Consider the following 23,572-nt stretch of genomic DNA (forward strand, 5'->3'; position numbering starts at 1 on the left):
AGCTGTTCAGCCTGTTGAGAATACTAACATTGTGCTTAATAATGTTCTAATAATCCTCTCAAGTTACAGTATTATCTACATGAATAAAGGAACTCAGTGAGGAAAAGAAAAGCTGACCTTCACAGAATTTATAGCAAGAAGTCTCTCTTCTACCTTTAGGCCAGTGATTTCTCGTATGACTGATAAAGCTGTATTGCTAAAAAGGAGACTACTTTTACCAAAATTGTCTTAAAACAGTGTCATTTCAACAAATCTCAGCTTCCCTGGAGGAATACATGATGTGGTCTGTTTCCCTCTGTTTCCTCCTTCTCCTCATCTGTTTGTGCAGAAGTTGGATGGACTCAGTAAGACAAGGCTTTAAGTGCTCCTCACTTGGGGATTTGTAATAGAAAGCAGAGGTGTAGGAATAAAGGATATATGAAGGTGAAGCTTTACAATTGCTTTTGCAATGAGATACTTGTTTCTACATCTCTGCTTTATCTACTGTGATTCCATGTTTTGAAGGTTGAAAAAAAAAATTATGAATGTGAAAAAAAGTCACAAAAAGTCACAAATATCAGTTTCCTTTTTCCATGTATCTTTACAGCAGTTTGTTTGCAACCTTGTGCCAAAACACAAAACCACAGAGGGAGAGTCTAGGCCATCTACTCTTTCTTGGTAAAGCCCAAGAAAGTTACGGAATAAACCCAAATACGGCAGTTCAGCAATCCTCAGTGCCCCTCCCTGAACAGCTCTGGTTTAGCAGCCAGTGGAGGAAACCACAAGTTCTCTCCTCAACAAACCAAGAGGTTCTGGGAGGTCCATCGGCTGGTGGGCAACTCTAAAACCAGAGGTATTTCACTAATGAAGAGCACAATCTTTGCAGGCACCAAAAGGACCCGCTAAGGATGGGCATGGTTACCTACCAGATACTGTATAATTCTCCTTTCAGTTGAATTGGTATCTGCTGTGCAGTTGAAAAATACCTTTAATTAATATTAACTAGCAAAAATATGCTCAAGAATGTATATGCACTGTCTCTCCATGTAATTAATCCCTGGACTAAAGCTGTTCCTCGGATCACCTCAAGGATAGAAAATCAGTGAGCTAGATTACAGGAAACAATCACTTATGGTACGCTGGTGTTTAGAAAGAGACAGTGACACCCTGATGCCCCCAGACAGCATTTGAGCCCTCTAAAGCAGCAAATCACAGAAAGTTTTGAACTATGCTTTTCAAACATCAGGTGATGCAAGCTCGTTCATTCTAGTGAAATGATACTGATCAGTCATAAAATGAATGGGACACAATCTTTCAAACATTCACACAGCAATTAATTTATAAAGTAGCCATTTACTACAACCAATTAAGCAGAAATATTTTCTTCACATGTCAATTCTGACAAACTGGGGAAGGGAAAAATGGAACAAATTACTTTGCCAAACCACTCCAGTTAATTCTCACGTTGGTGGTTTCATTGATAGTTAAGCCTTTTTTATAAGGTTGTGTGCAGAACATCACTGAATTTTCCAGCCAAAACACAAAGGGCTAATAGTAAATACGCATGAACTGGAAAGCAGCAAGCTCAGCCATTTGCAGGACTGAACCATCCAGAGAGCTGCCTCTGCTATATGCGGCCAATACACCTGCGCTTCTCAGTTCAACTGGAACACGCTCAGCCAACAACTCATTTTTAGAAATGTCTGCACCTAAATTTCCGATCACAGAGAAACATGGCTCAAAGCAAAGCAGCCTTCGATGCCTTCAGAAGAAATTGCTGTCATCTCATTCCATTCCTAACCCTTTTGAAACCATTTTTTCTGTCCTACTCCTAAGAGGACCTGCCATTCTGTTGTCATTACCAACCCCTGTTCATAAAGCATCTCCTCCTCCACACTAGCTCCTCTGCTGAACCTATTTTTGGGTTTTATTATTGTCTTTATTCTATTTCAGAAATTTTATGGCTCATTTCTACAGCCCTTAGCATCTCAGAATGGGATAACTTCACAAGTAAAGTCTTACTAAAGCTATTTACACAAATCCTATGGACAGGACAAGGGCCTGTGCTTCTTGATCAACTTGTGTGGAAACTCAGCTGACGGGTTTGTCTCTCAGTCTCTTTCCCTCTTTTCTTGAAGGGACTCTAGACTAGGTTGTTAAGGCTAGAAAGCAGCAAGTCAGACACATATAATGCGAGAGAAGTATAATGGAATAAAAACAAAATGGACAAAAATTTAGCATTTAACAAGGGCTTTGGATACTAAGATACTTGGTTATAAACAAGTCCAAAGATTACAACTCAGCTCAAAGAAATGTATGCAGAATGCACTATTTTAATGGCTTTGCCTAGAAATGAAGGGTCCCTTCAGTCTAGATTCTAGAAAGGTTATTGTTATTCTCTGTGTGTTCCCCAGACAACCCAGTCTTGCCCATTATTCTGGTTACAGTAGCCTGAGTGGCAAGATGATGCTTGCTAACCTCTCAGTGCCACACTGGAAAACAGCTTTAAGCATTGAACTTAGAGGTCTTTTCAAACCTTAATGATTATATTATTTGCCTATGAAAGCAGTTTTAACAAAGGCTTATGTGAAATGCAGAAGGGAAATCAAGAGCATGGCAGAACTCATAACACCTTCATGATGAGAGACTTCCCTAAACTTGTGGGCACATCAAACTGAAAGCAAAGGTTTCAAGCCTGCCTGTATAGGTGTTTCACACTAAGAAGTTCCACTGAAAAAGTAAAGAAAGAAAAAAGCTGGTAATACATAACAGCTGTGTGATCCTTACCCAACTATTGACTCTAAGTCACCCCAAGAGAAACAGCTTCCCTCTTGGGAATGGCAGGAGTGTCACTATTTCATGCAGTCTTACATGAATAGACTGCATCAAAACATTTCCTATTAAGTTCACAATGTCTGTAATTCTTCTTAGTAATTCTCTCTTTTTCAATTCTCCTTCTGAGGGAGAGGAAGAGGGAAGATCTCTCTTTCAGCCGTCTCCAAGCAAGCTCCAGTCTTCAGTCCCAGACCATTACGGTGTTACATGAGTGTGTATTATGGTCTCTTCAACAGGGCAGCAAGGCTTAGTGCCTGCTTCCCTCTCCAAGGAAGAGAATGATGTTCACCACTATGGCACTGACCGGAGACGGTGCTTTTAATTGAAGTAGGAACTGCCTGATCTGCATCTTTGAGCAGGCCAACAAACAAAAACTGGCACTGAAATTCATCCTGTAGGATGGGTCGTGAAAGGGTGACTCCAGTGCCAGTTTCATAGTAACCACCAGGAAAAAAGTTCCCCCAAAGGAAAAGAGGGAGTTCAATTTCCCTCCTTTTCTTGGCTTCCCTTTTATAGAATACAAATAAGCTTCCTGAAAAACAACAGGCCTTTTGATGAGGCAATAGTTTTCCTCCATGTTTTTGTTTGTTTGTTGAAAACACTTGGATTTCACAGGAAGCAGTAACAAATGCAACCGGGGATCAACTTAGTTAAAGAACCTTAAAAATCAACAGGACACACATCTCTTGCTTCAGACACTAAACTGGATTGTCTCACTGGCTCGAGCAAAACTGCTGAATTATTTCCCTAACAAAAGAAAGGCGCTTTTAGGTCCTATAATCTCATTTCAAATCCTTTTACCCACTCCCTTCTCTTTTTGGCCTTGAAATTGCAATCCTCTTTCAAGACTAATCTCGGGACTAATTGGTGCCAGCACTCCAGTTTCCCTCGCCATTTTTTCCCCTCCCTACCGCATTGTTCAGGTGCCGAAAAGGACAGCAGGCCAGGGTTCAGTGCCCCTATAATGAGTCTGTTCCTACAGAGTAACTGTTAATAATTAGCAGGAAGCATTTTGTCTTTAAATTGCACAGCATGAGCAGTACGATTTCACAGAGCCAGAGAATTGCTTCACTGTTGCTCATGAAGCTCCCCAAGTTTGTGGGTGATGTGCAGGCTGGAGGGCAATGTGCACAGTGCCAAGCCTGGGCCAAGCCTCCCAGCCAGGCACGCAGGGTGGTGCAGACAGTGCCAGCCCCTCCAGAGCTCCCCAGGGCAGGAAGGAGGGAAACGAGGAGCACCCTGCACACATTACCTGCAGCAGCTGCCAAGAAATGTGTCAAAGTGATGGGACTGGGATGGTGTGGTTAAAGGACAGTCTGTGTTTAAGAAACATTCCAGAATACAATTCCCTGAGGAATAACAAGCAAAGAGGAGATTTAAGAAAGCCTGCTACTTTTCAGCTCATGACTGTATTTGCAGGTAGTGCCAAAAAGGAACAATTACTTCTCTTACCAAGGGAATAGCAGGGTTGACCGTTTTCCATTTTCTGACATTTTCTCAGACTTGGAAGCAAAATTAGTTTTTCTGTATTTGGAAACTTCAATCTAGGAAGTGCATTAAAACAAAACCATAAAAAAGCTGTTTCCAATGGATGTTCATTTCCAACAAACTTAAGGGTAACCTTGAGTTTTGATTCAGGCAAAATAAGCCAAAAGCTTCAGAAGTTTTCAAAGCTTCGAAGTTTTCTTTGGTTTTTACATCACCAAGTGTACACATTAAGTTTTGACACTTTGATATTGTATAGTGCCTTCTACTGTCCTGAAGCTGAAGGGCAACACAAGAAACTCCATCTGAGATACACACTGCTTCTATCATGCCCCCCACCAGTGCTCTGGAGTTTAACCACAATTGGGACTAAATCCACACTCCTACTCACTACTGTCTTTAGACATCTGCAAGGACATACATTACAGAGACCGGATTAGCATCAAAAAAGGAAAATGATACAACTTGCTTCACTCTCCTGAAAGATGAACACTTCTTGTGGAGCACCAGTGAGAGACAAGCTGTCAGGTGTTAAGACTCCAGCAGAAGCCAGCACATAAGACACTCAAATCTCACTAGATTTAGGGAATCTACCATTACTGCAAAGAGGCAACACCAAAGATACATGTGTAGAAAGGAACGCTCAGCCAGCATCTCACTACCACTGGAGAAAAAAGCAGTCTATTACAGCAAGAACCTTCTAGAATGGTGCAGGTACATAACTGTTACACAGTAAGAACACGTCATTTATCTCCAGTCAAAGAAATTGATAGCAAGTATGAGCACAGAGCTAAAACTACTGATGATTTTTCTTCGTTAGCACCATAGCTTGAGATCAGGTGCTGTCTCAGTGGCTCAGTTAAGATGGGTAGTAAGTTAAAGGTAATAAGTTAATTCAGCACATATTACTGTCCTCGGAATGCTAGGTTCTCCTGCCACACTAAAGCCATTCACAATGCAACACCTTGCTGAGGAATTCATGTTATAGAGCAGCTGGAATAAAGACATTTAGATTTTACATTTCTTGAAAATGCAGTTTGAAAAGCGCTCAGGATCCATCACTTATTTCTGTTCGCCTTTGTGTCACAAATTTCAGACTAAGGGCTTTCCTCAGGTCATCCAACTCAGCTTTCTGCCAGCAGAAAACTCTTTCCTACAGTCAATTTTCTAGAATTTTATTGAGTCTGCTTTTCAGCACCCTACCAGATGGATTTCAGACAATTTCCTCTAAAAGACTAATTCAGTCTAATAAGTTGATTATTTGCACCTGGTCAGTGACCAAAGAAAGGTAAGCCAGGGTCTGTGTATTTGTCTCCTTCTCATGTACTATTAAAATCCGAAGTTTTCCATCCTAGTGTCAAAATCTGTTCACAACAGCAATACAACAGCAGCAGAGACAGCAGAGAGACAGAAATCAAGCAACTGTGTCTACAGAGCAATATTATTAACTTGTTTATGGAATCAAAGCAATCTCCCTTTTCTACACTGCAGCCTGAAACCTGGTAATCAGAACACAGCAAGTGAAGACCAGTTCCTGTTGCCAGTCCCCTTGCCTCAGGTCAGAGTCCCTGGGTAGCGTTTGTCTGCTTCAGCGCGGTCCAAATGCCTGTGCCAGCCCAGGCTGCTGCACTGCTCCTGCATTAGAACATCAGGCTGAAAGATACAGCAGAACACTGAGCTGTGCCATGCAAATGATCATCTCTCACTAAGCTTGTGAACACCAAGGAATCATGAAGTTGAGGTAAAGCATTTTTTCCCCCAAATATTGCTTCACCTGGCACTGGAATACTTTTCTATAGCATTTAAGTGACTTGAAAAAACAGGTTTGCAAGTCAAGAAACCTTTAAGGCAGATTTTTAGCACACACACCCACCAGATTATAACTGAGTCAATACTAAGCACGATGATGCCTCCATGCTCTTCTGGAGAGAAACTCTGCTTTGGGAGCCAGGTGTACCATAAATTTACTAGCACAGCACTGTGCCATCACAGTCAGATTTTGGCTCAATTACGTGCTTTCTCTGGTAGCAATGCTTCAGGAAATCCCCCATCCTTGACAAGCCCCAATATCTTAAAAAAACCCACAACAAATCACCAGGAACACGCTTACAGCACAACTACACAAGTGTCTTCACCAGCACAACTAAGAGGACAGTTTCTACTGTACAAGGGCAGCAAGAACATCTCAAAATGAGTTTGCAAAGAAAAAACAAAGAAAACACACCAAAACCCCTGCAACAAACCTCCAAATCAAAGCCCAAAAGCAACCCTGAACAATCACATGATACTGCTCTGAGGGTCCTGAAGAGTCCAAAGAGCTTGTGAAAAGTTTCCTCTATCAGTTTGGGGGGGGGGGGGGGGTTTAACTGATCAGACAGCAACTGTTAGTAGGGTTTTTAACTACAGTGTCTGAGAGTGTCACCCACAGAGTGCCAGCTACTCTTCTAAGGCACCATCTCATATCTCTTATATCCACTGCAGTGGACCAAGGACGGCAAATGGGCACAGAAATAGGCAAAAATTACCTTTTTGGTTTTTGGGGTTCTTTTGGGCTGTGCCACTCAACACAAACCAAAGTCCTACAGCTCGTATTCCATATAATTACAAACTATAGAGTTCATCAATACAAACTGCCCCCTTTTCAATATACTTAATATCCAAAAGATCTACATTGCTTTAGCAATATAGCTGACTGTGGCTCTTAAACTATCATGGAATAAATGTGTCTGTATAAAGCCTTCTTTTTACATTATATTATACTTGCAAGTTGCAAAATAAAAGCTGGCTACTCCAGAAGCTTTGTTTGTTATTAATTCCCTTAAGTTTAGAAAATTATTTCATTCTAATTAATTGTTTTATTTTTTTAATCTCATGAGAAAAAATGGTCGTCTTCATCTTTCATATGCAAAACAGCTAAAGAGAGAACAATTTTTTATATAGAAAAGGAACTCCAATTAATAGAGACCTTAAATACTTGGGGAGCTGTTATGAATTCTGCCATTGATCAGACAGCTGCCTGAAAAAAAAAGCGTCTTTTCAGGAAAGTTACATAATTAAAAATAACCCAATTCCTTTTTGTTTGTATATTTTTCTCCATCTGCTTATCCAGATTAAATATAAAAATTAATGAAACCCAAGTGATGTCAAATTTGCTAAATTTACATTTCTCTTTCATATACTTTTACTGGAACCTGCATCCTGCACTGCCATCAGTTATGATTTCCCAATGCTCCATGGACATTTGAAAGCATCGTTACATTTTTAATAACCCAACCTTCAGTATCTGCGCTACTATGCAATTCATTTTTCCAAATTCCATATATTCTGTCTTAAAAACCACCACCCTCACCACCATCACACTAGACTAAACCACAGAATTATACACACTTCTAAACACTGAAGGGGAAGTGTCAAAAAAAATCTGTTCTGAGCACCTTAGCTTTCCAAACTAACCTTAGGAAGTTCTCCACCAAGCCTGTAACCACTGTTTGAACAGAATTTCTTTTGGAAGGATATATAATGCAATTGTGATAAAAATAGTTACAGAATAAAAAGCAGTGAGAGGCGTAGAGCTCTGCAATATTTATATCACCCAGGCAGACAACACAGAGAACCCATCAGTGAGGTTAAAAACTGCAGTACAGAGAACAACTGACAACAGCAGTCAGGTGTAAGGGGCTGTAAGAAACAAATGCAAAAACCCACAAGCTGTATAAAATTGGACACTGACTACTACCTTTAAAAGTGGGCAGAATAATAAATTACAGTTATTCCACTTTTACAAATAAAGTCCATGTAGTCCTAATTCTAATACCAAAAATATGTCATACAAGCTAATGAAAGGAAAATTGAACAAGTGCACGCATGCTGCAGCAAGCCAAGAAAGAAATACATTTACAATTGTATTAGCAAGACCCACGGGCTGTGCTACCTTGGATGCTTTAAGAGCAAAGCAATAAAAAATTACCAGACATAACTGCACCATACAGATGAGCTGACAGAGTGAGTACTGGCAATTAACAGGAGGGGATTGCCAACAAAGCAGAAATGAGTCGGGATGAAAAGAAAGGAAAGATCTTTTATAAAGCTCTGATCCACACTCATATCTGAGCTGGCCAATCTCTTCAGTCATTTGCCTTTCACAAAGGAATAAAGGATCTTAAAGCCTGGAGGTGGAAATCAGGCTCCCTTGTAAACCGATACACAGGTGTATGTGACAATCCAAACAACTTCACCCTACAGACAGAGCTGGGCTGCAGCCCTACCCATGCTCCCCCCTTCTTGTATCCCCAAGTTATTCATCAACAAAATCAACTTCCCTAACGTGTTTGCTGGTCAAACTGCCTGCACAAACCCACTTCAGACTAGTTGTCTCAAGCAATTCTCCTATCACTGTTCTCTGAGTATTTGCTCTTTAGTAATGAAAATAGGTCACCTGCCCTAAAACAGTACATTTTGTTTCTAAGTGCAAGAGAAAACAGCTGTCCTGGCAGCCTGGCTGCCTTTTGACATAAAAAGTACACTGCAGTATATACACATACCTGCGCACTGAAACCCCCGGAGATTTGCACATTTATTACTAAAACCATATCCAGTCATAGGGAAAAAAACCTCAGACACAAAATGGGGAATCTTATCAAAAGTACAACATGAAAACCACCAAACTGGATGAAACCCACAGCCTGTTTAGTCCAGGGTTTCTACGACCTAATGCCAGAGATGAATTTTTCACATAAAGTGGAAGAGCAACATAACATAGCACAGTAAACGTTGTGCTTGCTTCTACAGCCCACATGGACTTGAACTATTGGAGATGTTGATTTAAACCTAAAAATCCCACAAGGACTAGTATCCTCTTCCAGATGCACTTGTACTAGCTGTGGACATAGCAATTAAATAAAATTCCACCTTTTGTGGGATTACCGCTTAATCATTAGCCTCAACATTCTCCTGTGGTAACCACTAAGTTCCACTTAGTAATTCACAGCCTGTCTAAGCATCCCATTCCCATTTAATAAACCAGTAGCAAAAGAAAAAAACACCCAAAAAACCAAGGAAGTTCACAATTCAGAAACAGGACAAATGCCACCAGTAAGGACCATGCGCATACAGACTGCTCTCAGGGACACCTGGAATGGAAAGAAAGCCAACAAGAGTTTCTTTAAATCTATCTAAAAACATGGCCCCTAAATTCTCACTTGTTTTTTGCTGTACCAAAACTGCCTGACAGAACTATGGCTTTTCCAAAATAAAGTCAAAACATCTGTGAAAAAATACAGTACAGATAATCAAATATAACCTCCAGAGTTTCATCAAAGCTTTACTGAAACAGGACAAGTGCAAGAGCTGAGCACTTCTGTTTCGCAAAGGGGAAAGGGAACAACCATTTTATCATGCCACTGTAGCTCTGGACACACTGGAGATGTACCTCTCACCTTCCCTTCTTTTACTCCAGAACAGGTGAATGTGTGAGGAAAACAATCTGTGTTCCCAGCCACAGAGAACTTTGAGAAGAATGGAAATTTCTCTACTAAGGACCCTCCAACACCTCCAAAACCAGTTTTTATGTAAGTACTTTATTCTGATGACACGAGCAGCTTGATTTTCCCAAGTTAAAATTCAAAACCCAAGTGAAAAGAAGTTTTTGTATTAAGAAAGACTCTATGCTTTTTGTTTCAAAAGTTCAGAGAAAGACATTTTAATACCATTTAAGCCCTTTCTGGTTTTATTCATCTGAACCCTGGAGGTTCCTGTGAAAGGAAACAACTCTAGCAAAACCTGCAAGTTTTATTCCTACAAAAGCCAGTTCCACCAAAATAGGAGGAATATCACTTTTACTTAGGATCATGGAGAGGGCAGATTCACACACACTGAAAACTGGATACAATAGGAATCCAGGTGTCATGGTGATAGAGTTGTAAAAGCCAGAAAAAACATGGTCACAACCACGTGACATACAACCTGCATGTGACAACTCCAGTCTTGAGCTAAGGCTTTCTGACATCAGAAGTTAAGTCATAACTAATGATTACAAAAATCATGATTCAAGCATTCAAATACTAACAAAAGAAATTATGCCAAAACGTACTTTCTTCAAACAAATTAATAAACCTGCCTTCTCCAGAAAGAATACTAAAGTACACAGATACTACACTACCACCATACAGCCCCCTGTATATACACACCTCAGAAAAAGTGGTTTGGTCTATAAAGATTCAGAAAGACTAATCCACTAAAACTTGTTTCAAATTTTTCATCTGAACACACATAGATACTGAAGAAATAGGACATCTGTGCTTTATAAAAAATAATTCACAGAAAGACTGACTGATACTTCGAGAAAAACTGGGTCTAATATACAGGCAGGGATTATGGATATACCCAATACAGGTATGAAATGAAACTGCACTTTCTTTTAACTGTGTATAAGATGATTGGAAATACTATTGGGGCAAGCCTGGCTTAGTACCTGGGTGACCCTTATAACCAGGAGATGAGGGAATCAGAGGATTTTGTTCAGAACAAACACCAGCTGGTCCGTGAAGTCCAAAGGTAAGTCTACCTTCCTCTGAAGTTCAAGGTCTTCCCAGCTGACCCAGAGCCCCGGCTGAGCATCCACCATCTAGCTCAGTTTTTTACCTCTGCTGGCTAACACAAGGCCAGATGGGCCACCTCAATCACCTGGACACCACCTTGCTAGCACTCTCCACAGTCATACTGTGAGCAGCAGTGAAATGTGTCCCCTCTTATGCTCTGCTTCCCACTAACACCATGCAGAGAAGAGGAAATGGTTCTCACTGGCCATGCTCATCTCCTGGGACATTTCTCTGTGGACAACCAGGACTTTTATGGTACATCTGTCACCTTCTGTTACGACCTGGGAAGAAGATGGGTCACCTGCAATCAGCTCCTACAGCTCCTGGACTCAAGTAGACTATCCCAAGTCTGCCTGGCCTTTTCTCCTAGCCAAGGCCTTTGAACCCGTGTGCAAAACTGACATTCTTGAAGAAAGTTTACATATGGAACAAATTGGTTACACCAATACTGGGAGTTTTGCATAAACTACAACAGCTGCCTCACATTTTAAACATGTTCTCTATTGCCTAAAATATATTAAAATGCTAGGTGAAATGATGAAAGGTCCACACAGGCTTTTGTTTAAGAGGGAGCTGCAATTCTTCAAAAAAGTCAATGCCCCTTACTTTGAGTTTAAACAAATATTAAATAAACAATAAAGAGTTAAACTGTAGAATTCCTTAAAATCATAACCATTACAAGCAAAGCCATCCCTTACCTACTGCTTGAAAGATTCTCAAGTTATCTTAATATTTTTTACTCAAAGTTTATCACTGCTAGCATAACATTAGAAACTGTTCTATGAACACCAGTCTTAAAATAGAGCTACACGTAGCGTGACTTTCCCTGTCAATTTTTCTTTATACAAGCACCAAAGGAAAGGAAAGTCCAATAACTAATAGAGAAGTGAAGAAAATCTAAAAGAAAAAGCAAGAGCACGATTAAAACGAAATTTAAAAATTTACCTGGAGTTATGGAAATACAAAAAAACTCTTCGTAATCCAACAGCAAGCAGTAAGATGTGACACACTATGATACCATTTGTGGCTTCCCAAGTTTCACAGGTCTGTTTTCAAATGCAGAAGTCAGATGATTTCCATGGCTGTAAAATTACATGACTAACAAACACGATGCTTGTGTCGACCACCATTCATTGCACAAACACTCCCTCCTGAGTCTTAATTTTCAACTACTAGAACTTCAGTGAACTGTTACTGAACACTGCACAGGCTTCCCCATCCACACAGCTGCTGCAGCTGTCACAGTGATGCAATGGCTATTAATGGGATGAAGGTGAGAGATCGGCTCACACTGCCCAGGGACCACAGACGATGTGTCCCTCACACCCTCTGCTTTCTGCTACACCACGTAGCTCATGCACTGGGCAACCCTGCCCTACCTGCACCAGCACATGCTCTGGGGACAGCAAGGAAGAGGGATGAGGAGATGCAGAAGAACAAAGTCTCAGAAGCACAGCACCCATGTGCTTCAAGCTTCTGCAGGCAGCAACTCACAGCTCTATCAATGAGGCCACTCTAAAAATTTTCATACAGAAACACCCAGGGCTACAGAGGGTTTTACAAACAAAGTAACAAAAATTTCAAAACACATCCCTAGACTTTCTTTTTCCCATGAACTGAGTGGAAATATCTATGGTACCATTCCAAGTTATCTTTGGAATAAGGCTATATTTATCCACAGAAAGCGCAGAGGACGGGAAAAAGAGCCTAAGAAGCCAAGTAACTGGAAAGACAGTTCAACAAATGGAACTATGAAAAATAACAACACAAAGCAAGGAGCTGGTGTTTGCCTGGCATCTAGAGAAACATGACAGACTAAGGACCCTGCTTCACAGTACTTTATCAAAAGTCTACACACATGCAAACAGAAAAAGGCTCAACCAAATCTTCATGTATTTGGCCAATGGAAAATTTGACATTTCTTCTGATTTGGGGGTATGAATGAGAAAGAATTGAAAATATTTCAGCTGAGAAGGCTCAGAAGCATTCACTAATTTTGAGACGAATGAAAATGTGATTAGAGGGTTACTTGTATCTCTACCAGCCATTCCTGCGTGAAACTACTGTGTTAGAGAGATCACATTCAGACTTTCTGCTTTTCTTTTTCTGTCCAGGATCTGTGGCCACCTTTTCAAATTTATCTTTCTTCCTTTCACATCCTTCATACCGCAAGGTGGGGGGGAAAAAAAAAAAAAAAAAAAAAAAAAAGGCAAGAAGAAAAAAAAGTGCCTTTTAAAAGGTAAGAAGAGTTGATCTGTTTTGTTTCCTGAAACTCTGTTCAGTGGGATCACAAAACTCTAATGGTTAGAGAACTGATAAGAATATGTTAGAAACCAAGTCCTGGACTGGCAAATCCTCAAATATCTATGCACTTATCAGTACATTCACTCAAGCAAAAGTTCTCTTTGCTATTCATACCTGACACTGAACTAAACAAGTATTATCTAACTTGCCAGAAAACAGAAATAAAGCAGCATAATCCCAAAGTATAGATGCTCTCCAAATTAAGGCATGTGATGGTGCATTAAAAGAACTTGTGTTCTCTGTGATCTCACAAACTACAAAACTACAGAAACAGCAAACCAAAAATTCCCTAAAGACTCCACCTTAACATCACACCAAGAGAAGAAAACTCATTCTGACTCTGCAGAGGAAGTAAAATGGTTAGATCATTCTTGACAAAGCGATTGCAATATGCACAGAAATTAGTATTAGACTGCCCTATGATCAGCTTCATTTCCTATCAAAAGCAGAAACAATAACACAGAATTAAAATCCATGTTTCCAGACTGCCAAGGACAACCATGTATTTTCTACATTCCTTCTTGCAGTGAGACACCCTGCAGAGTCTTTCAGTGAATGGGAAAAAGTTGTTTCACCAGCTTCCCCAAACGGCCATAGGTATTTCTGATCTCACCTTATAAAGTGTACAGATAGGAAGGGTGCTTACAATTTGTCTAATATGATAACTTACAACTTCAATGCAGGTTTAGCTTCAATAAACAACATGAAAGGCAGAAGCTGTGACAGTAAAATCAAAACCTGCAAATATTTGAAGGAGTTGTTCCAGCGGTTTCCTCAGCAGCTGATCTGTAACAGCCACCCTCTCCAGAGAGGATATGAGAACACGTGTCCGTTTCACATCCCTGGAACAGCTTCCAAGTTCCCCATCCTGAGGGAGCTGTATCCAAACTGCATCCCGACAGCACGTGGCAGTCCCAACACGACTGCTGGAGGTGCTGCTGCAGCAGTGCACAGCGACCTGGGGGTGTTGGTGCAGCGAGGGCCCTGCACTGGCACTGCCTGGGAGCTCCCACTGCAGGGCTGCACTGCACTTGGGAGGGCCTGTACTGGTGAGATGAAAGCAGAAAGCCAGGACTGAGTGGCAACACTGCGTGCTTTCAATCTTAAAATAGACAAATGCAAATGTAAGCATGCCCAGGCCACCTCTCCTGCCCTTTACCACAGGGGTCACAGTGATGGCCACCACTTTCTCAGAGTCATTTCTGAAACTTGGGTTTTCAGGAACAAAGCTTTAGCCACCATGTTTCACAAATCTTTCACTGTGTCTCTATGAATAAATTTCAGAAATTAGACAAGAGTTCATAATTACAAAGTCCCCCTTTTTAATGTCAACCTTGGGATAAAGAGTATTTTTATCAGAAAGAGGTATCAAAAGACAAATCAATGGAGAAGTGAAGGAGCTCATGGCCTTTTTTGGGAATCCAATGGTAGCAAAAGGAAATGTCATAAAGAGACACTAAATTCAGTACAACAGAAGCCACTGCAAATTTTTCAAATCCCAGACTAGCAATGTTTCATAAAACATGTGGTCACTCATGGACCTGGAGGCTCTCTGTGATCCACTGGCCTACCTCTGTAACCCACACTTCAACAAGGGAAGCAGAATGGAAAACCAGATGACAAAGCCACGCACACTCAAATGAAATACTGTTCTGGGAATTGAATCCACACAAGCAGCAGAGGTGCTGACTCCTTGCAGGGCCTGTTTCTCCTCCATCACCAAGGCTGCAGCACTGTCTGGGAGCCCGGCAGCACAGCGAGGTGGCTCAGCAGCATCTGCTCCACAACCACCAGCAGATGCCACATACAGCGAATGGAATCTACAACCACCAAAACTGTGCTGCAGGTTAGTTTTTGCTACACAGTCTCCTGTTAGCTCGAGCCCTGCAAGGCTCAACTCCTCTCTACAGAGGGCAGCCTGGCTGAACTGCAGTGATGGAGGCCAGAAGATGTATTTTTCTGACAGAAGTGCTATGATGTGCACAGGTGGACTCCATGTCCAAAGCCAAGCACAAATCTAGTTCAGGTCTGTCTGGGGCCTCAATCCCTGCTGAAGCAGAACCAAGCTCACCCAAGGAGCTGTTCCAACAGGAAGGAGCAAACCAACAAGGAACAGAACAAAGCCTTTATGAACAGGCAGTCTGGGGCAGCTCAAGAAAGTAACATCTCTTTAGTTTCTATCTTGGTCATGTCAGCAATTTCAACAGTTACAGGACAGGTCTGTCAACATTTGACACTGCTCTAACAAACTACAATTAGCAAAATACACTGAAAAAATGAAAAGCCATGAAATAATTATCCACACATCTATAAAGCCAATATTCCTGGGTATATAGTCACCCAAATTTTCAAGTATTTTTATTACTCTGTGAAAATAATAATTTCTGTTATTTTAGATTACATTTCTGGATAGTTTTCAGCAGGAGAAAGAGAAATACAATTGAGAAATAGCCCCATGTAATATACGCAGAGAAAAATCCATTTCAAGATCTCCTCCAAGCACTACTAGAAGAGAAAATCCCCCCCCGCTTTTTTGAGTCAGAAAGCTGGAAATAAAAAAAAATAGATGAAGTATCAGGGCACTGACTTGTACAGTTACTTAACCAAGTTTGTGTCTATAAATACATTTCAAAGTTGCTATTGCCAAAACAACTGTAAAATTTAAAAAGGAACACATTAGTCTAACACCTATTTTTCCACACCAGACAGACTTTTTCCTTTGTAATGATGTGCATCAGTGTTAGTTTGCTCCTGAAATTCATCATGACATGCGTCGTGACATATGCTTCAATTAGAAGAACCAGATTAAAACCCAACGGGTTTTGTTTGTTTTGAGTATTGTTTTTGAAGAATACACATCCAAACTAATTAAAATTAAATAATTCACCTTGTCATATTCTTCTCTTCTTACAGCTTACATATAATCTTTGCCCTGAATTGAACCAGCACTTCAGACAACTGCAGTCTGAAGTTCCTTCTTATGTAAAAACACAGCAAGGTTGCCTTTTCCCCCAAAATGTCTTCTATATACATGGAACCCAATGCAGTCCAAATATTGTTGCTTGAGTCATTTTTATCTCAAATGATACTGGTGTAACACTGACTCAGACACCTAAATGTGTGGGTTCACATCATGAAACTCCTTCATAAAAGGTCCACCCCTGTCATGTTTATGCAGGATGCTCTACAGAAGTCATGAAACTAAATTATCTGATAAAATTAACTCTGCTCAGAAAAGGAGAATTTGTGTGTTCAGTGATCATCTTGTCTGGGATATTTTTACAGTGCATTCCTCCACTCTGTGCTCAATTCAACCCTAACTGCTTATGCAGATACTAAACAGAACACGTGATTCATTTGTGCATCTTTATTCTTTTAAAATATCTGATAAAGACAAGGAATAGGTCAATTTTCCCCTGTGGAATCACACCAACTGACTCTTATAAACCTTGTAATTCCTCCAATGAATCCCATTCCTAGAGACAGGAATAATATTGGCAAATTATCTAGTTCCAGATATATTTCATTAATATCAAGTGACATAGCTTCTCTTAGTTGTGGACTTCCATTACATGAGATAGACAGACAGCAAAACCTCTGCCACCCAAGGATTTTTTCTAAATGTATTGTCTTCACCATAAGAAAAATCTCCCTTCAAATTTGTTACCATGATGATGTATTGCTCTGGAGATCTGACTATGCTGGAGTGGATTTACATTTTCTACCCTTACTGAAGCCTTTGTTCACATGAGAAAGCAATCACTTACATATGGGATTACTGTTTTTTTCCAAATGCACACGGAATGTTCAACTCGTTGAGAATCTATTGGAAATACATTCAGAAAATTACCATGTAACTGCCAATCCAGAATTAATTCAAAAGTCACTGATCGCCTAAACCAGCTTTACGTTGATGTTTCACTAGTCATTAGCAACCAAATGAAAAAATATTTTAGAATACTATGCAGAGATTGAGTTTTATTTAATAGTGGAAATGCTGAAAGATAGCCAACTAAGAGTAACAGTGAGACCACAATTTCTTCATATAAAACCTGGCCTCCACTTGGTCTTTATTTGCAAAGCATTTGCTCCTGCAACCACACAAGCTCTTTGTTTTATGATGCAGTCATTACAAAGAAGACTCCAAAGCACTTGGCAGCACAAGCAGTGTAGCAGCAGCTTGGACATCCCATGGGTTCCAATGAGAAAAAGTTTCCTTTTCAGTTTTGGGACTTGCTTGTTGGTGTTTTGCTAGACCCCTCCTTCTCCCTTGCTCAGCTACTCTGGGCAGTGGTGAAAGCAGGTAGTGATCCAAACCCCTTTCTTAAATCCCATACTGTCTGGCACCTGCCAGTACACCTCTCTTCTCACGCTCATGAAAACAGGCTATGAGGTTCTGGACACCCACCCCATTGGAAGAGGGCAGCGTAACTTCTGCCCAAGGTCTGTGACTGTGCAGGCATCCTTTGCCACACACAGCAAGGACAGAGCAGCAGCAGCAGGCACAAGGCTGTGCAGAATGAGGATGGGGAGCAGTGGGCACGTGACTGTGCAGGACACAGGATTGCTACCCCACTGTGCGCTCCCTGACACCCAAACAGGGTGTCTCTAAGGGCACATCCCTGCAAGGATTGCCCACACAAGTGCTGCTGCATTGCTTCCTTCAGCCTAGCCTATAAGAGCTGTCTATGTCATTGCTCCTGCCAGCAACATCTGTCACCAAATTGCACAGCAGTTCTGGCAAATCCAGCCCATTGAGTCAACAGTCACTTCAGCCATAAAAAAAGGGGAGATCCTCTGGCTTTCAGCTGCATGTATATGCTGGATTTTTTTGTTTGTGGGGATTAGAAGGGATCAAAATCCCTCCATTTCTATGTCAGATGTGCATTACACTTCTACTCAATAGGAGAATTTATCAATAAATCTGTATGAGCATAATTAAAATACTCTTTAAAAGGCAGCAGTAACAATAAAGCAAGGGCCAGGAAACATGCTTTGCTCAAATGCACAAATTACAGTTTTAATCCATTATCTAAATTTTTTATCTGTCCTTCTGCAGAGCACAGTAGTGGGGGGTCCTTCCACAGGTAGGACTAGAGACAGTGTTTCCCCAGCACCCCATGGGACACCAGGACAGCCGGGCTGCACCGTCACCCCTGGTTTCCAGGGGAATATCCAGGGGACCAGGGGAATCCCCGGCCATCGGGGGGATCCCCTCGACACAAGAGCGGGCACCGGGTCCCCATTCCCAGCGCCGTGCCGGGACCACCGTTACCGCGGCAACGGCGCGGCCAAGCCCCGCGGCCCCGTGACGCGGCAGCGCCGGCCCGGCCCGCGCGTTGCCGGGGAGATGCCCCGTCACCACGGCGACCATCACGCTGCCCTCCCTGGCCGCCGGCCTCAACGCTAACGCGGAAAAATAATAAAAACCACCACAGCCGCCACGAGAGCCGTCAGCGTCACCGCTCCATCCCTGCTGCTGCGGGCCCTGCTGCGGCTGGCTCATCGCACCTTCCCCATCCTGAGGGAGGTGAACCAGCACGGGCCATAAGCGGCATTCCTGGCCCTTAGCAGCTTCCAAGAGAAAGCCGTTCTACCAATGCTCAGCGCCTGCCTTCCTGCTTTCTGGATGGCAGCTATAGATGATGTCTCTTTGCTAACGCTGGTCATTAGTGAAGGCCAGATGAAAAAATGCAAAACAAATGGAAAAACCCCACTTCATGCCTGTTTCGCTGAAGCATAGGAGAAAATCCAGGCTAACCCTAAGGGCCACCACTGGCACCCCACCACCACCCAAGGGCTGGTCAAGCCACCTGGGCACTGGCTTACCTGGTGGACATCTCATGGCTGCACAGGCAACATTGGCCCTGCAGCTCTCCCGGGAAAAGAATGAGCCCATCTCCTCTAAGTGAGTGAGGGAACTGTGCCTTCACCAAATGGGATAAGTGGGCTCTTCAGAATTCTCCATCTGCTTATCTGCATTTTAATTTCAGGCGTTCCTCTGCCAAGCAGCTAGGGCAGGAAGCCTGCAAGCTCTGCTGGGGAACTCGCTGGTGCCAGCAGGGGCATGGGCAGGTAAAAGGTGTCCTGGACACACCAAACAAGGCCAGGCCACCACTGGCACTCCTGGGGTTTCTGCACTAGCACATTCCAAACTGCATTGCTTAATTACATTTAGCGTCTTACCCAAGAATCATACACAACACTGCAGGAAAACATTCAGAGTTGTAAAATGCATCTAGTTCTTACCTTTGATATGCCTGAGGAGATGTGGGAGGTGTATTGAACACATGCGAATATGGGTGATAGGGTGTCTTTTTCAAAGCCTGAATAAGATTTTGTCTATATTCTGGGTCTATACACCACAAGGACCCCTTTCCAATACTCTGCAAAGAGAAAAGAATTAAAAAAAAAAAATCAAATATTTGATCTGATGGCACAGCCTTATTTATTTAGTAGTTTTTGTCAGGAAAAGCAGTGGGTTGGGGTTTTTTGTCTGACAGAAGTGAACATAATTTGCTTGCCAGAGATTATTGCTCCATTAATAATGTTTTACGACTGTATGATTTAAATCACAATTCTGAGGGGGGAAAAAAGTACGAATGAATGTTTGGTTGCTCTTTTCCCCCCTCTCTCTTGTTACTAGTTAATATGATTTAATAATATCTGGCAATTTTCCCATCACTGCATATTGGAAAAATAAGAAGCTACAGTTAACTGTTAAACAGAAACTTTGAAGAGAAGTGTCTTGTTTTTGGAAGTGGTTTTCTTTTCCTTTTGCTGTTATACAAACAGAAACAAGGCTTAAAAGAAGGGGGTTAAACATCCTAGCAACTGTTTTAAAAATAAAAGGACTTAATCCTCCAACCCACATGACATCAATGCCATTATACTACAAGAGGAAATTAATCATCTTTTCTCCCCAGAGGGGAAAAAAACACCCAAAACCCCCAAAACAAACCAACCAACCAAAACCAAAAAAAAAAAGCCCACAGTATAATCAGAGTATAACCATTTAAGGGTGTTGTGAAATTGTGATCAGCTAAAACAACAGTTACTGTAATTACCCTTTCTAGACACATGGAACAACACAAGCGGTCAATCTGCAAGGCAAAGATTACACTAAAATTCAGTGTTTATTCTGCAGTTACAAGCAGTGCAATTTCATTGTCTCAATCCCATCAGAGGTCAGGCTGACAATATTTTGGATTGGTCTGTGTGAGTTCTCAAACAAACATGAAAACTTTGCCTCAGCTTCACTATGAAAGCATATGGAATGATAGCTCAGGAGCAGTCTTGCTCTGCTTGAACATCCATAAAAACAAACACCAATCTTAACTGTTGACTGAACTCCAATGGCAGGCTTTCAAGACATGGTAAGATTTTTTGGTAAATGTTGATGTTTTCTGGAACCGGTGGGGGAGGCTGTATTACGGCCTCTAGCTGCTTTTCAACCCAGGACCATCCCTTTTCTCTGCTTCAACTTTTATCAGTGAAACAAAGCTCTCAGTCAACATGTTAAAGAACAAGCACGCACAGACACACACAGGAGTCACATCAGAAGAGGGACATTATTTTCTTAAACCATACAGAAGACCAAAACCAGACACTTGTTTCCTTTCAAAAAACTTATTATTTTTGCCCTACCACCTTCTAAGTGCTCCTCTGCCTCATGGACAGCTTTAGGATACACAGTGCAACATGCAAAGTGCTTACAGAGAGTAAATCTGCACTAAATTCTCCTCCCCAAAAACAAATGAAAAAGGAAAGTCTTCCCCGATGTCACTGGATGGCTGTGTGTGCATCTAGAAAGTGCCCAGCACCACGTGAGACTTGGCTTGAAAGAAAAGGAGAGCAGCTAGCACAACCCACAGGAGCTGTGACAGTCTTCTGTCAGAAAGAAGCACAGCTGCTGGTGGACACGAAGAAGAAACTATTTTCTGCAAGCTGCTCTGGTAGAACAGGAGCATGGAGTCAAGACTCTTCAGGGTGGCTTCCAGGGTTCAAGCCCATCTGTCCTTTTACCTCCCAAAGGCGCCCTACAGGAAGCCACAGAAGAGTCTAAGGGGAGACATACTCCAGCATGTGAACTGAAGCAAGGCCCTGATATGGCCAAAAAGCCCAAGACTCAAGGGGCCAGAGAGAGAGCAAGCCAGACTCTTCAGCTCTCATCTCAGCTGCCAGAGCCAACGACTGAAAGATCCAGTGCTGGTGTCAGTTGTGGAAACTGCACCACATGTCTCAAACCAGTTTGCAAAAAGGAGGTTGTTACAATCAGCCCTCTTAGATACGGGACAATGAGCCAGAGACATGATATGCCAAGTAAGTGATTTTTAGGCAAAGGACAGATTCAAAAATAGAATCCAAACCTGCCAAATTCCACTTCCACGCTCTTATCCAAGACCCAGACTAAGAACATAAAATTTCCTTTTAAGCAAGCAATGAGCAAAACTAGGAACATTTTTCAGGAGAAAACCTTTGCTGGATTCCTTACTTCTTACAGCATGGGATAAGCTTAAAAAAAAGCCACACTTAAATACCATCTACCTTATTTGTACTTACTGGAACACAACATATTGTTTTCAAACGTCTCTGTTTTTTCACTTACTTCCAAGACAGACTTTTCATCTACCTGGAAGAGATTTCTCCCCATCAGTTAGTTTAAGCTGAGTGCCTTACAATATGAAGTCACTACTTAAGAGTAACTTCAAAACCTTTCATTACTGCTAAGATGAATTTGTTTCTCTTGCCTATATTGTTGCAAAAGCCAAAAATAATCTCGCTGAAAAACAGGAACTCTCACAAAAAATATTGAGAAGTCCACTCCTTGTTAAAAAAAAAAAAAAAACACTGGGAAGGCAGATTTGCTATATTTTCACTGCAACTGAGCTGACTTATCATTTACCAGCAAAAACAAATGTAATTTAAGGCAAAGATCGCCAACTTTGTGAAGTTCTCTTTTAAGAGTTATTTTTGTTTTTCCACAATCACGTAACAGAGCATGAATAAAAAGGAAAACTGAAGTGACATCTGGTTAAGAAACCTTCTTGACTGTCAGGAGGTGTGAAGAGCTTTGTTAACTGTCTGTTCAGATGTGTCATTAGTCTTCCTATAAACTGAGCAATCACGGGAAAGGAAATCATTGGAGCTCAGACCCATCGGTTAGTGATTAATTTCCATCTTATGACACTTGGCGTGCTGCTCCTCCAAGCCAAAAGTCAATAGTGACTCCAATCAAAAACCAGCAAGGAAGGGTAAAAAAAAAAAAAAAAAAAAAAAAAAAAAAAAAAAAAAAAAAAAAACCTGGATTACATTTGTCTCCCAGGCAACAAGTGACTGAGGAGTGGATAACAGCCCCCTGATCATCTCAGCACTTGGAGTGCTTTCAGACCTCCTGACATGCTGCCTTCTCCCAGGGCCAGGCACAGCCACCTCCCTCCTGCCAACCACAGCTTACAGCTTCTGCACTGATTCCTGGTTAAGGTGATTAAAAAATGGGGAATGTCACTACAAGTCCTCTTCATGTAGTCCAAGAATAAACTACAGTTGAGGCTAAACTATTTCAGAGGTGCTAATGGAGAGAGAAATATACAGAGTTACCCCATGAAAGTTTATGACTGAATACTTTATATGAAAAAAAAAATCCTGAATATCTTTTATATTGAGAAATTGCTACTCCTTTTTATGTCACTTAATATATGTGCAGATTGTGTCACAATATTGTGTGCTAACTCCCAATTTTTTAAAAAAATTTGTTCTTTCTCATGCCTCAAATACACAATTCTGATTCTCTCCCAGCCACTAAAGCCAGTGCATTGCCATGAAAAGGTACATGATACACTCAATGTTCAGTTATTTTTTCTTCCAATGGACTGCATGTAAAAGTTTAAAATACTACTTTACACAACCTATTAGTATCTAAACAAAAATGCTTGGTCATTTTTTAGAAGAATTGAAAAAAGATTAAAATTTTAAAATAATTAAAATGCTGCTTGTCAGCTCTTTCAGCTATTATAGCTGGGAGTTAATAGCATTATCCACCAGTAAAACTCCTCATTATAAAGACTTTGCCTGCATATACCCTGCAATTAACTACCTGGCCTTACACATTAGCTATTGTCTGCCCAAAGTTCAATTAAAAGAATTGTGTGTTGAGCTCTTTCCAAGACCAGCGGCTGGAAAAAGATGCACAACCCATTGTATTGGGTTTGTGTGGCCAGATTTTGGTACTGTGGAGGCTATGTCCATCTATATAAAAATTTCAGGTAATGTTTATTTGGAGAATTTTATTCCCTGGTTATTTTAGCACAGACCTGAAAGGTGTTAGGAATACAACCTTTTTCACAGAGTTGCTCTTTTCACTGCCATACAAA

The 23,572-nt window shown here is 41.3% G+C and overlaps 1 protein-coding gene across 9 annotated transcripts in view; it reads right to left on the reverse strand.

The window, feature by feature from the left end:
- FOXN3 (forkhead box N3) overlaps positions 1 to 23,572 on the reverse strand; it is a 212,251-nt gene that overhangs the window by 87,996 nt on the left and 100,683 nt on the right. For all 9 annotated transcript variants that reach the window (XM_082284248.1, XM_082284253.1, XM_082284252.1 and 6 more), the window contains one exon: positions 19,449 to 19,585. In XM_082284248.1, the coding sequence (XP_082140374.1) occupies positions 19,449 to 19,585 (137 nt within the window). The remainder of the gene's footprint in view (positions 1 to 19,448; positions 19,586 to 23,572) is intronic.

Source organism: Coloeus monedula (assembly GCF_965178545.1).
Source record: "Coloeus monedula genome assembly, chromosome: 6".
NCBI lineage: Eukaryota > Metazoa > Chordata > Aves > Passeriformes > Corvidae > Coloeus > Coloeus monedula.